The 14,552-nt window shown below is 40.6% G+C and overlaps 1 protein-coding gene across 1 annotated transcript in view; it reads right to left on the reverse strand.

Annotated features, from left to right (window-relative positions):
- Nucleotides 1-14,552, reverse strand: part of RRM1 (ribonucleotide reductase catalytic subunit M1) — a 57,815-nt gene that overhangs the window by 31,381 nt on the left and 11,882 nt on the right. Inside the window, exons 3-7 of the mRNA XM_081099704.1 lie at nt 11,994-12,171; nt 10,526-10,626; nt 9,465-9,524; nt 7,709-7,748; nt 7,289-7,451 (exon numbers count right to left, since the gene is read on the reverse strand). Coding sequence (XP_080955830.1) covers nt 7,289-7,451; nt 7,709-7,748; nt 9,465-9,524; nt 10,526-10,626; nt 11,994-12,171 — 542 coding nt within the window. The remainder of the gene's footprint in view (nt 1-7,288; nt 7,452-7,708; nt 7,749-9,464; nt 9,525-10,525; nt 10,627-11,993; nt 12,172-14,552) is intronic.

Genomic DNA, 14,552 nt, shown 5'->3' on the forward strand with positions numbered 1-14,552 from the left:
TCGATCAGCTGCCTCCTGCACACTCCCTACTGGGGATGTGCCCGCAACCAAGGTACATGCCCTTGACCGGAATCGAACCTGGGACCCTTCAGTCCGCAGGCCAACGCTCTATTCACTGAGCCAAACTGGTCAGGGCATCTTCTACCATTCTGACCACCACAGCATACCTTACCACCTTCGCCATCAGCTCAGTCCTTGGCAGCATGAAGCCAGGTTTGCAACAAAGGGAAAGGGACAGCTCGGGAAGAGGAGAGGAGGAAGTGGGTCCTCATTTCCAGATGGGGAAGCCTCGTAGGGGTGCCCACTCGGCGGCCCTCTGGAATGAGCCTCCCAGGAAGCAGAGTTGGAGCATCTGGGCTTACCAACCCTGTGGTCCCGGCCGGCCGGCCCAACAGAGGCCTGGCGCGAGGGAGGCCTGGGGGAGAAGCTGCAGGAGGTGGCAGCAGCCTCGAGGTCTGGCGTGCCCAGGATTGGAAGTAGAACTGGCAGCCGCAGCTTCAGGATCAGAGATTTTGCACTGACAGCTCGATCTTTGGCTTCTGTTAGGAAACCGCCTGGGCTGGCAAGGCTGGGATCTCTTCGCTGCAGCCCCCAGGACCCAGACCCTGCAGCAGCCAGGGGTCCCGCCTGCTGTCCCACCACATCAGGCCCCTGGCCCTCCTCAGGCCGCTGCCCTGCGCCTGCATCTGCTCCCACGTCGCCGGGTCCCCGGGCTGCTCCCCTGGGCCCCGTGACCTCAGCCGGAGCCAGCCCCTTTGCCACCCGTGCTCCCTGCCACCCAGTCCGTCCACTATCATATTGTTTTAAAATCACCTTGCTGCCAACTCTAGATGATAAGCCTAGAAGGAAGTCTTAGAGATAAGTCTAAAATATTGGCTTAGGGACTCTTTCCCCCTCCCCACATGGGAGTCTGTACTTGTTCTTCAATAAATATCCACCTTTGCATAAATTAAATAAATAATAAAACATTAGCTTACATGTTCACCAGATTGCAAATGTGCCATTATCACATTTTCTCATGCAAATCCTAAACATTCATTAACAGTCTTTTCCACCTATTACTAAGCCAAGAATATTAAACATTTATGAAAAAAAGAAACATCTATGCAATGGTCAACCAATTCTTTGATATGTCACCAAAATTCAGCTCCCTGTCTTTTTGAAGACAACCTCTGTGCCTGTGCTTTAAATCTTCAACCTATTCCCTATCTCAGGAACCATACTCTACCAATGATCGTTTCACTACCTTGAATATTTGTTGGGGTCCAACCCCAGCAGGCCCAGGGGATCCCAAAGGTGTGGATGGAGTCGGCAAAGAAGGAATGACACGGAGGCAGCGTTCAGGTGGTCATCATAGCCAGGTTCTGTAGCCAAGTTCTCTCGCTAGGTTCTCCAGTCAGGTTCTGTGTGTCATTGTCTTGTTACATCTGTATTTATACCAGTTGATTTTAATCTTATCAATTTCTATTCCAAAGGTTAGGGCGTTTCTTATCTCCATTCCAGGGAGTAAAGATTATGTAGCGTAAGCATGATTGTTTGTAGTTAAAGTGACTACCCGCCTGGCACTTAGTTAAGGGGTTTTATCCCCTCCCTAACTTCAGGGAAAAATCCCTACCTGGGGAAACAACCTTTCTCAGAGAGGTGACCTTGGTTAAAACACATAGCGCCAAGGAGGGGAGCAAACATATTAAGAACAGTATGCCATATACGCCAGGTCCGTTGAAACATGCTGTGCAGATGTTTCTTCCCTGCAGCGACTGTGTCAAGCAGCAAGGATGGACTGACTTTTGGCAAATATTCAACCAATCAAATGTATTCTATCCATTAACTTCTACTGAATATTTAGACATTCAGAAAGATAGAGAATAATATACTTTGTACTTATTACCACCTATCTCAATTTATTAGACACTATAAAGTCTAATTATAATCCCACTAGAGGCCCAGCACACACGAAATCAGGTGTGGTTAGGGTCCCTAGGCCTAGCCTGGCCTCCATCACTGGCCTCTGGCGCACTGCGACGCTGTGAAGCTCCACGCCCCAGGACGCTCCTGCTCCGCAATGCTCACGGGCCCCTCGACTACTCGGCGATGCTCTCCCTGCCCTGCCACTGCTTCACGAAACCCCCCACCACGTGACTGCTCCGCGAAACTTGCTGCCACCCGGTAACTGCTCCACTAAGGTCGCTGCCGCCACTCAACAGTCCCCAGTCCCGCCCACTGCCACCACACCCTCATGGCAAGTGGCTCAGGGGCCAGGGAACCAAGAGGTGCTCCATGCACTTCATGGTGACCAGTCGTCCATTTGGTCGTTCCAGTCGTGACGGCACCTGGCTCTTTATATATTAGGTTACCTTCTTATACATTTTGACCTTTTAGCATTTACATGTTCTACATTTTTAAAATTTCTGGTTGCATATTTATTTATCCTCTGCAAGTTGGTTTTAATTCAATATTGTATTAGAGCCCTAGCTGTTTTGGCTTAGTAGATAGATCGTCGGCCTGTGGACTGAAGGGTACTGGGTTCGATTCTGGTCAAGGGCATATGCCTGGGTTGTGGGCTCGTTCCCCAGTAGGGGGTGGGCAGGAAGCAGCCAATCAATGATTCTCTCTCATCAATGATATCTCTCTCTTTCTCTCTCTCTCCCTTCCTTGCTGAAATCAATAAAAATAAAAAATATGATTCGCCAAAGTGAACATGTATTTTCTATTTACCAATGTATGAATGAGTTCCCTGTGTTCTATAATCTTACCAACCTTGGCATTATTAGCCTTTGCATTTTTATCAAACTGATGAGTATGATATACCTCATTATATTAACTTTCATTTTCCTAATTATTAGCAATATTTATCATCTCACATGTTTATTGGCCAATCAAGTTTCTTCTTCTATGAATTATTTTTCACATCCCTTGCCCATGTTTCTATCTGGTTCTCTGTCTTTTTCTTATAATCCTTTGATAGTTAATAAATATCTTCTCCCAGTCTGAAACTTGTTTTGTCACTGTTTTTGGTTCACAGAAGTTGTAATTTTAATGTAGTCAATTTTCCTTTATGTTGTTTTGCTTATTATATTTTAAGAAGTCCTTCACTATTGTGAGGTCATATATATTCTCCTAACAAAATATAGGTTGAAGCATTAAGAGTCATGATGTCTACAACTCACTTTCAAATGACTCAGCCAACAAAATTTAAAAAAAAATACACACACACACACACACACACATACATATATGAAAAAATATCAGTAATCTTTTGATCTAAGCAGAGGTGGGTGTATGGATGATATTCATTGTCCTTTTCTTTAAACTTACTTGAATGTTTGAAATTCATAGTAAAAAGTTGAAGAGGAAAATAGATATCTATTTTCTCTATATGCTCTTCTAAAAGATTTTACTTTCACATTTAGATTAGTTTTTCTTGAATTTATTTCTGTATATAGCATGTAAAAGGGAACTCTAATTATACTTTCCCCATAGGATAACCAATTTCCCTAGCACTGTTTTGCTAATAAAATGCAATGACACCTCAGTTATTCATGTTCCCATATAAGCCTGAATCTATTTCTGTGCTCTGTTATGCTCCAGTGGTTTTTTTTTGTGTTTTTTTCCTACCCCAGAGTAAATACCACACGTCTTGATAGCCTTCCAGTAGTCTTGAAATCTGGGCTTTTTCTTCAAAATTGCCTTGCAGTTTCCTTTGGCTACCCTAAGAAATTACCACTTAATTTGGCAGCTTAAAATAGAAATGCATTCTCACATAGTTCTGGAAGCCAGAAGTTCAATATCAGTTTCACTAGGCCAAAATCAAGAACACTCCCTTTAGTGGCTCAAGGGGGAGACTATATTCATTGCCTCTTCTAGCTCTGATGGATCCTTTGCTTGTAGCCACATTCCTCCAATTGCTGCCTCCATCTTCACATTGCCTTCTTTTCATCTACATATATCATTCTCTCTCTCAGCCTCTCTCTTCTCTTACAAAGATACTTTTGATTGTATTTAGGGCCCGCCTGAATAATTTTAAAAAATATACTTTTATTGATTTCAGAGACAAAGGGAGAGGGAGACAGAAACATCAATGATGAGAGAGAATCATTGATCAGCTGCTTCCTGCACGTCCCCCACTGAGGATCAAGCCTGCAACCCAGGCACGTGCCCTTCACCAGAATCGAACCCAGGACTCTTCAGTCCACAGGCCGATGGTCTATCCACTGAGCCAAACCACCTAGGACCTGCCTGGATAATTTAGGATAACCTTCCCATGTCAAGATCTTTCTTAATTATATCTGCAAATACCATTTTTCCTTATAAGGTAATATTTACAGGTTCCAGAGATTAGGGCCTGCTACCTTTGAGCAGCCTACTCGATTATTCTTAGTCTTTTGCTCCTCCATCTAAATTTTAGAATTATCATGTTGAAATTTTGTATGGAATTATACTTAATCTACAGTTTAAATTGGGAAAAACTGACCTCTTTGCAATATTAAATTCATTTTTTAAATATAAAATCACTCACCTTATTTTTTAATGTCCAACTATGTTTGAAAATTTTCTCCTTAAGAGCCTTCTCTATCTTTTATTAGATTTGTTCCTGGGTAACCTACCAGTATTATAAATAATATATTTTTAAACTTAATTTTCCAATATCTAAGGTATAGAAATTTAATTGATTAATTTATATTGAACTAATATATCCAAATCTTTTGCTGAAATTTCTAATAGACCTGTTTTTAGTGGATATTTTTAACCAATTAAGAAAGTTATTTTCTGTATTGATTTTGCTAATTTTTATTATGACAGAGTATTAAATGGTATAAAATATTAGTGCAATGGAGTACATTAATATACTCTTGATAGCACATCCTTGAATTCCTGGAATGAATCAGCTTGCTAAGGGTGTTTTGTTTGTTTGCTTTGTTTTTTACAGATTATTGGACTCTGTTCCAGTGTTCCCTTTCCAAAAAATAGCATCACCATTCATCTTCTTACTCTACCTATACATAAACTCAGAAACAATCCTTGGCTCATCATATCCAAAACGTCATCAAATTCTGTCAATTTTACCTCCAAAACTATCTTTTGAATCTATTTCTTTCCATCTCTACTTTCATCTCCTAATCCAAATTACCATAATCTCTAGTACAGACTACTATAAACATCCCTTAATTAGCTGGCAGTATTTACTTCTATATATATAGATAGATAGATAGATAGATAGATAGATAGATAGATAGATACTAGAGGCCCAATGCACAAAATTCGTGCAAGAGTAGGCCTTCCTTCCCCCAGCTGCCAGCACCACTTCCCTCCGGCATCTGGGCTTCCCTCGAAGCCCCAGCTTCATCTAGAGGGTCATCTGGAAGGACATCGGGTCTAATTAGCATATTATACTTTTATTATTATATACTAGTGGCCCGGTGCATGAAATTCATGCGGGGGGGTAGGGGGGGGGTGGGAGGGCGGTTCCCTCAGCCCAGCCTGGACCCTCTCGCAATATGGGACTGCTGGCTCCTAACCATTCACCTGACTGCCTGCCTGATTGCCCCTAACTGCCCTCTGTGCCAGCCTGATCTTGTCCCCAATGGCCCTCCCCTGCTGACCTGATCTCACCTTCAACTGCCCTCCCCTGCCGGCCTGATCACCCCTAACTGCCTCTGCCTCAGCTCCCACCACCATGGCTTTGTCCGGAAGGAAGCTGGACGTTGGAAGATGGCCAGTCAACCCGGTCTAATTAGCATATTAGCCTTTTATTAGTATAAATTATGTAGGATAGGATTGCTTAAAATGGGGGGAGGGAGCCTTTTTCAGCAGGAGGAGATGCTCTTGGCAGACATCTATATCTGGACTGATAGCCAGCCATACGTACTATACTGCCAAACCGGTCATTAAAAAATTGAACCACTTTCTTACACCTTACATCAAACAGCTGTTGCCCTTAAAACCCCTCCTCAGCCTCCACCTGAGGTTCTGCCTTTGCAGTTCACCCAGATTAAGTTCTGACTGGTCGGTTTCAATGCCAGTCAGCGCCAAAAGCTCTGCTTCTTAGGCAGCCATTGCCTCCTGGCACTTCACCAGGATAGGTTCTGATCGGTCAGTTTCAATGCCAGTCAGCGTCAACGGGCCTATCTCTGGGCCTGATCAAAGAGACGGGGCTGATCAACAGCCCCCAAGGAGGCCCAGAGAGAAACAGATGTGCAGTTGCTGGCGAAGGCCAGAGAGAGAGAGGGAATGGCTGATCAACAGCTGCTAGTGAGGCTGTGGATCAGACCCTGCCTTCGTGCCTCTCTCCAGGCCTGATCCGCAGTCCCCTTGGCAGTCAGTGCTGGGTCGCCATGGCAACCTAGCCCTGACTTCCAGTGTTCAGTTGAGCCTTCGGTCGTTGTGGATGTTACAGACCCTGGCTCTTTATATATAAATATAAATACACACACACAGCCGAAACCGGTTTGGCTCAGTGGATAGAGCATCGGCTTGCGGACTGAAAGGTCCCAGGTTCGATTCCGGTCAAGGGCATGTACCTGGGTTGCGGGCACATCCCCAGTGGGAGATGTGCAGGAGGCAGCTGATTGATGTTTCTCTCTCATCGATGTTTCTAACTCTCTATCTCTCTCCCTTCCTCTCTGTAAAAAATCAATAAAAAATATATTAAAAAAAAATAAAAATAAAAAAAATAAATACACACACACACACAATATATACATATACATACACACACACACATACACATATATATATATATGTATGTATTTTATTGATTTCAGAGAGGAAGGGAGAGGGAGATAGAAATATCAATGATGAGAGAGAATCATTGATAAGCTGCCTCTGCACGTCCTACACTGGGGATCAAGCCTGCAACCTGGGCATGTGTTCTAACCTGGAATCGAACCATGACCTCCTGGTTCATAGGTCGACGCTCAACCACTGAGCAATACTGGCCAGGCAGTATTTACTTTTTTCAAAACCTGGCTGAGATATAAATTCACATACCATAATATTCCCCATTTAATGTGTACAATTAATGGCTTTTGGTATATTCACAGAATTGAGCAACCATCACTGGAATCAAGCTTAAAATTCATTATCAGCATTTGTCCCCCTCTAATTCATTTACCACACTAAAGAGATGTTTCCAGAATGCAAGTCTCATTTAATCAGAGCAGAAGTGATTTAAATGTTCATTAAATTAATATTTCTGTGATCAACTGCCTAGTTGTTCAGGCCAACATTTATTTGCCTAGTCAAAACCATTTCAGAATTTTAAAACTGACTATAGATGATGCATACATACCTAGAAAGTTGTGGGCGGTTGGTACCAGCATTGAAGAGAGTGGGAGAGGCATGGGTAAACCACCTCTCAGAAAGAAGGTTGTATGTTTCAATAGCAGCATCGATATCTTCTTCGTGAATCCCCACAGATACCCTCATCAACATATGTTGTGGTCTTTCAGCCACTAAAATCAAAAGAGGAGTTTTCACATGATGGAACATGTCAGAAAAACTAGGCTAGACATGTACCTGAGTCAAAAAGAAAACAATTTTAAAAAGCAGACAATTAAAAAAAAAAAAAGCAGGACAATTATTCATAAACTAGACCTAAAGTTAAAAATGTTAGTCAGAGTTTAGATAGAAATATTAAGGCAAATAGCTCAAAGCTGTATATTCAGTATAATGCACAGAAAATAAAACACACAAACATCTTTATTCTCACCTTTTCCATTGATCTTCAACAAATAGGACCGTTCTAGCGTCTAGAAAAAGCAAAGCAACCAAAAAACATCCAGAACAGTTCTTAAAGACACAGTAGATATAACATTCACAATGAGTCAATCTATTTAAATCTTCTCAGTTTTCATAAAATTTTAAATGAAAATAATAATATATTTACTCTTACTAACTTCAGTTGGAACATTATCAATTGGCTGTTTGTTTTGGAAAAGACTGCATGAAAATTTCTGGAGAAAGTTAGCTCTATATTAATATGTATAACATCAATAGCATAAGTTACAGTATTCACCATCATCACAATGGTTAACAGGTATAAAGTACTTCTAACAGGCTAGGCATTGATCTAAGCAACATACTCACTTATCCTCAACAGAATTTGTTGTTAGAATTATATTATACAGATGGAAACCACCGTGCAATGCCAGAATTATAAAGGTTGAATGACTGAAAATCGTAACTTTTGCAAGAGAGTCACTGTGTCTGGAGAGTACAAAGCGAGATGGAGAATGGGTAGAGATGATTTGGGGATGTAGACTATCTATACTAATAAAAGGGTAATATGCTAATTAGACTGGACATCTTCTAGTCATCCTTCCAGACAAAGCCACAGTGGCGGGGGCCAAGGCAGAGGCAGTTAGGAGCGATCAGGCTAGCAGGCAAACAGTTGGGGGGGGGGGGGGGACAGGCCAGCAGGGGGGCAGTTAGGGAGAGGCCAGGTTGGCAGGGGACCAGTTAGGGGGCAACCAGGCTGGGAGGGCACCAGTTAGGGGGTGGTCAGGCCGGCAAGCAGAGGCAGTTAGGGGCAATCAGGCAGGCAGGCAGGCAGGCAAGCGGTTAGAAGCCAGTGATCCCAGATTGCGAGAGGGATGTCCTGGAATGGAGAGGGTGCAGGCTGGGCTAAGGGACCCCCACCCCACCCCATGCACGATTTTCGTACACCGGACCTCTAGTTAAGCTTAATAAAAGATTCTGAAGAAAAAAAATTATATTATACTATCCCCATTCTAAGATGAGGAAACTAAGCATAGAGAGATTAAGTAACTTGCTAGTAAGAAGTAGAGCAGAACCTGGGGTGTGGAGTAGGAGGTGGCAGTGGAGGAACTGAGACAAAGAGAGAAAAATGCATAGACATGGACAACCAGTGTGGTGACTGCCATGGGGAGGATTGAGGAGGAGAGGTGGAGAAGGGTATGAGGGCATAAATGGTGATGGAAAGAGACTTGGGGTGGTGAACACACAAAATAATGTATAGATGATGTGTTGTGGAATTGTGCACATGAAACTTGTATAATTGTCTTAAGCAGTAGTAAATTAAATTTAAGAAAAGGAAAGAGGGGAAAAAAAGTAGAGCCAAGATTCGAACCCAGGTCTAACACCAACATTCAGGTTCTCAATCACAGTTTACCAACACGAAAGTACCTAGAAAAGCACTTGGCACACAGTAGGGATTCAATAGTTGTTGCATAAACAGTAAAACAATATCGAATCATTATGGCAAATTATCTGCATAACTCCTCAGGTAATCCAGAAGTAATATTTAGAAACTCTGAAAATTGCAAATGGGTAAGCTATATTTCTTTAATTCAAACAACCACTATCCATCTACCCCACTAATTCCCTAGGTACATCCCAACTCCCATCAACTTATTGCCTTTATAACTGTATCACTAAACATAAACAAAAACCTGTATTTCCTGACTTAAGGAGAAATTCCCATATATTTGAAACCCATTATTTACCTTAAAGCCAAAGTAATTATAAGAGAAATCTCGGTCATAGATAATGGCAGAATTCAGGCGCTGATGAAGGTAAAAAAAGATCCCATAATTAAAATAATTAAACTTATTTTCACAAAATCAACAGTTCAGCCCTGACTCCAGAATTAAAAATGACATAGGATAATAAAGAGGTACCACTAAGTATTATTGTTATAGAACAGAAATCCACATCTAATGTTAATTTAAAAAATTTATATAAATTCAGTATCCTAATTAGGCTTAAAAACATATACTCAAGTAGATCACTTTTAAGTTATTGAGCAAGATCTTTCAAATTTTCACCTGAGCAACCTTGTTAGGAATTAGTTTGGCAATGTTTCCTAATATTTTGAATGCACACACTCTTTGTCTCAGCAATTCCACTTAAAGGATTTATCTTACCAATGTACTCTATAAGCAAAACACCATACAAGGATATCCATTTCAGCAAAAAATGGAAAATAAATATTCACCACTAGAGCAATTAACGTATAGACAACATTTCTATAAAATAGAATGCTATGCAGCTCTTCAAAAGAATAGGATTAAGTCATAAATACTAATACAGAACTATCTGTAATAAAGTATCAGTAAAAACACTATGCACAGACTGCCACTAAAAGGAAAAATTTATGTGTATGCACACATGTATTACAGAATAGCCCTGGAAAAATATATTTAAAATAATAGAATGTTGTTTCTAAAGAGGAAAGCTAGTATTCAGAGGAGAGAGAATTACTTTTTTATCTATATGTTTTATAGTATTTACATTTTTAAAATGTGCTGTTGCTTAAAAAAAAAAGAAGAAGAACCTATGCCCTAGCCAGTTTTTCTCAGTGGATAGAGTATCAGCCTGTGGACCAAAGGTTCCAGGGTTCAATTCTTGCCAAAGGCACATGCCTGTGTAGTGGGGGACATGCAGAAGGCAGTCAATCAATGATTCTCATCATTGATGTTTCTCTCTCTCTCTCCTCCCTTCCTCTCTGAAATCAATAAAAATATATTTTAAAATATTTTTTTCACCAGGAAAGCATTACACATACATCTTTATTTGCCAAAACAATATCCAGTGTTGACTGGGCCACCATGGGAGAGTGTTTGCCATTATGTGGATTTATGTAGTTGTAGAGGTCTTCCATCACATCTAAAAAAAAACACAACAGAAAATGTCAAAACCACTTAATGGAGAGCTAATTCACTCTTCCAGTAATAGTTTAAAACAACGGTTCTCAAATCATTTTTTTCATCCTAGTCCACCTCAATGCTTAGCATAGAAAGTGCTCAACAAAGATATACATGCTGAATATATAATGCCTCAGTTGAGAAAACAAGCTTCCAGAGTTAGAGTGAACATAGGCTTATTGTTTTTACTTTTTGTTAAATAAAAACAGGAGTGAGGATATTTTTCAACTGATTTTTTTTTAGAAAGAGTGGAAGGGCGGGGGAGTAAGGGGAAAGAAGGGGGGAAGCGAAGAGAGAGAAACATTGATGTGAGAGAGACACAACCATTGGTTGCCTCCCACACACACCCTTGGATCAAACCTGCAACCTAGGTATGTGCCCTTGACCGGGAATCAATCCCTGGACCCTCTGGTGCACAGGCCAATGCTCCAACCACTGAGCCACACCGGCCAGGGCTGAACATAGGCTCTTTGAAAAAGATTCCCAGGTGATTAATACACAACCCCATTGAGAATTATTGGTTGAAAATTTTTTAAAAAAGCAGAAATTATAATCTCTTCTCAAATTTTTTACCCTAATAAAATTTCAACTTGAAATTCAGAATCTATCATACTAAGCAGTTCACATCTGTACATGCACATTTAGTAAGCTCTTTCATTTGCTCTTCTTTAAGGCATCATAGCATTAATTGGCTCTCTGTATTTATGTATAATACACACACACACTCACAATGTTGGCATTTTTATGGAAATGGACTTGTATATATCAATACAATTCTGGGAGAACTGATATGTTTACAATATATCTACTAAAGAGGGAAAAATACACTGTTTGAGGCCCAGCACAACAGATCTGGAATCAAGAGCCAAAGATTTCTGTCATCGTCTTACGATCAGACTTATTATATACCACTTTTTATATACCAAACAAATTATTTAATCTTCCCTTGCCCACATTCCCTGAGCTATAAAATGGCAGCAACTGAGTAAAGTATTTGCTAATGGGACACAAGATTAACTGCACCATTTTGTTTAATGCAGAACTTGTCAATATGTGCTACTCATTTTTCCGAGCACATCACCACCAACTACTTCAAAATGGGCTTCAAAAAGAAAGAAAGGGAAAAAAGCGTGCATACAAGAAAACAAAAAGATCCACTGACCTTTCCATTCAGCAAGTCAGCAGCATGGGGGAATGTGAAGTTCTAGTGCCCCCTCTGCCAATAACTTGCTTTTTAAAAACAAGATGTAACTTTTCTTTTGTCATTCTAGTACCCTTATAAATTTTCTAGGAATATTAAATTATTTCTAACCTTTCCTCTAGACTCACCACTGAATACTTTCTTTGTTTCTTTGTGCAAGTTAGAGACAGCAATCCTTGCTGCCAGAATGGCATAGTCAGGGTGCTTAGTAGTCAAGGTTGCAGCTGTTTCAGCAGCCAAAGTATCTAGTTCCACAGTAGTGACCCCACTGTATAAACCTTGGATTACTTTCATGGTGATCTGAGCCTATAAAAACAAAACCAAGAATTACTTGAGCTTTCCCAAAAAACAATAGCTTCCTTAGGATGGCAATAAAGAAAACAATCAAATGTATATCAAAATAAACAGTCAGCTTCCTTTTAAAAAAAAAATCTTAGAATGGTTAGCAGCGGGAAACCTCATAATGAGAATTCATAAACCAACAGAACTGCCAGAAAATGCATACTACATACACAATAAAGAGATGTCACTAAAAAAATAATAATAGTAATAATAAATTTTAAAATACCTAAGTATAGGTATTTCATAGTTGACAAAGATGAACAGCCTCACAGGGAAACAGCTAAAAACAGAGCAAAGATTCTTTTTTTTTCTTCTCTTTAAATCTATTTTTATTGATTTCAGAGAGGAAGGGAGAGGGACAGAGATAGAAACATCAATGGTGGAAGAGAATCATTGATTGGCTGCCTCCTGCACACCCCCTAACTGGGGATCAAGCCCTCAACCAGACATGTGCCCTGACCGGTAGTCTAACTGACCTCCTGGTGCATGGGATGCCGCCCAACCAGCTGAGCCACACCAGCCCAGTGATTCTTTAAGTATTTCCCCATTTTTAATTCACATTCTCCCTAAGTAATCAGGGTTCCAGCTACATACTGACCCACTTCCCCCAAAATCTACCTACAGACAAGTGCAGGAAAGTAAATGAATCAAACTTTAATCATTCCAATTAGAGATGAAGGTATAAATTAGGATTGGAGCTGAGTCATCTATAATTTAATAGTTACTCTTTAGCACTTCACAAATTATAAAGTGTCTCATCTTTCATAATCTCTGACATTTCACAATCACCTTGTGAAAAGGATACTATTCCTATCACCATTTTACATGAGAAACCTGAGGCTTAGTTTACTTGGACTTGTCCAAGGTTATCATCTAAGTCTTCTTTCTCATCCCATTCAACCTTATTATATTTCAGTTTTCAAGACCATATTGTAAGATGTTCCCCTTTCAAAAATACACACTGTAGCCCAACCAGCGTGGCTCAGTGGTTGGGCATCAACTTATGAACCAGAAGGTCACAGTTCGGTTCCTAGTCGGGGCACATGCCCAGGTTGCGGGCTCAATCCCCAGTGTGGGGCGTGCAGAAGGCAGTCGATCAATGATTCTGTCTCATCACTGATGTTTCTATCTCTCTCTCCCTTCCCCTTCCTCTCTGAAATCAATATATATATATATATATATATATATACATATACATATATATATATATATACATATACATATATATACACACACACACATACATATATATACATATATATGTATATATATGTGTGTGTGTATGTATATGTACACATATATGTACACACATATATAAAAATGCACAATGTACACGTTATTACCATACATTTTTAAGAAAAACAAACACTAAATTGTGTGTGTTCACTAAATGTTTCTGTAAAAAAGCTTAATCCAACAGAAAATAAATGTATTGCCCAGTTGACCAAAACATGACCCCTTCAAAAAAAAACTGTCGCTGAAACCGGTTTGGCTCAGTGGATAGAGCGTCGGCCTGCGGACTGAAAGGTCCCAGGTTCGATTCCGGTCAAGGGCATGTACCTGGGTTGCGGGCATATCCCCAGTAGGAGATGTGCAGGAGGCAGCTGATCGATGTTTCTCTCTCATCAATGTTTCTAACTCTCTATCTCTCTCCCTTCCTCTCTGTAAAAAAATCAATTAAAAAAAAAAAAAAAGTGTCATTATTGCCGAAACCGGTTTGGCTCAGTGGATAGAGCGTCGGCCTGCGGACTGAAGGGTCCCAGGTTCGATTCAGGTCAGGGGCATGTACCTGGGTTGCGGGCACATCCCCAGTGGGAAATGTGCAGGGGGCAGCTGATCGATGTTTCTCTCTCATCAATGTTTCTGACTCTCTCTATCTCTCTCCCTTCCTCTCTGTAAAAAATCAATAAAATATATTTTAAAAAAAATGAAAAGGAAACCCACTGTATGGGAGAACCATATTTGTCAATGATACATCTGATAAGGGGTTCATTTCCAAAATATATTAAAAATTACACAACTCACCAGGGAGATAAACAATCCAATGCTCAACTTCACTAATCATCAGAGATGCTAATTAAAACCACAGAGAGATATCATTTCACACCTGCCAGAATGACTACCATCAATAAATCAACAAACAAGTGTTGGCGAGGATGTAGAAAAAAGGGACCCCTTGTACAATGTGGGTGGAAATGCAAACTGGTGCAACCACTAATGAAAACAGTATGGAGTTTCCTCAAGAAATTAAATATGAGCCGAGACCGGTTTAGCTCAGTGGATGGAGCGTCGGCCTGCGGACTGAAAGGTCCCGGGTTCGATTCCGGTCGAGGGCATGTACCTGG

Source organism: Myotis nattereri (genome assembly GCF_964212035.1).
Source record: "Myotis nattereri genome assembly, chromosome: 9".
Taxonomy (NCBI): domain Eukaryota; kingdom Metazoa; phylum Chordata; class Mammalia; order Chiroptera; family Vespertilionidae; genus Myotis; species Myotis nattereri.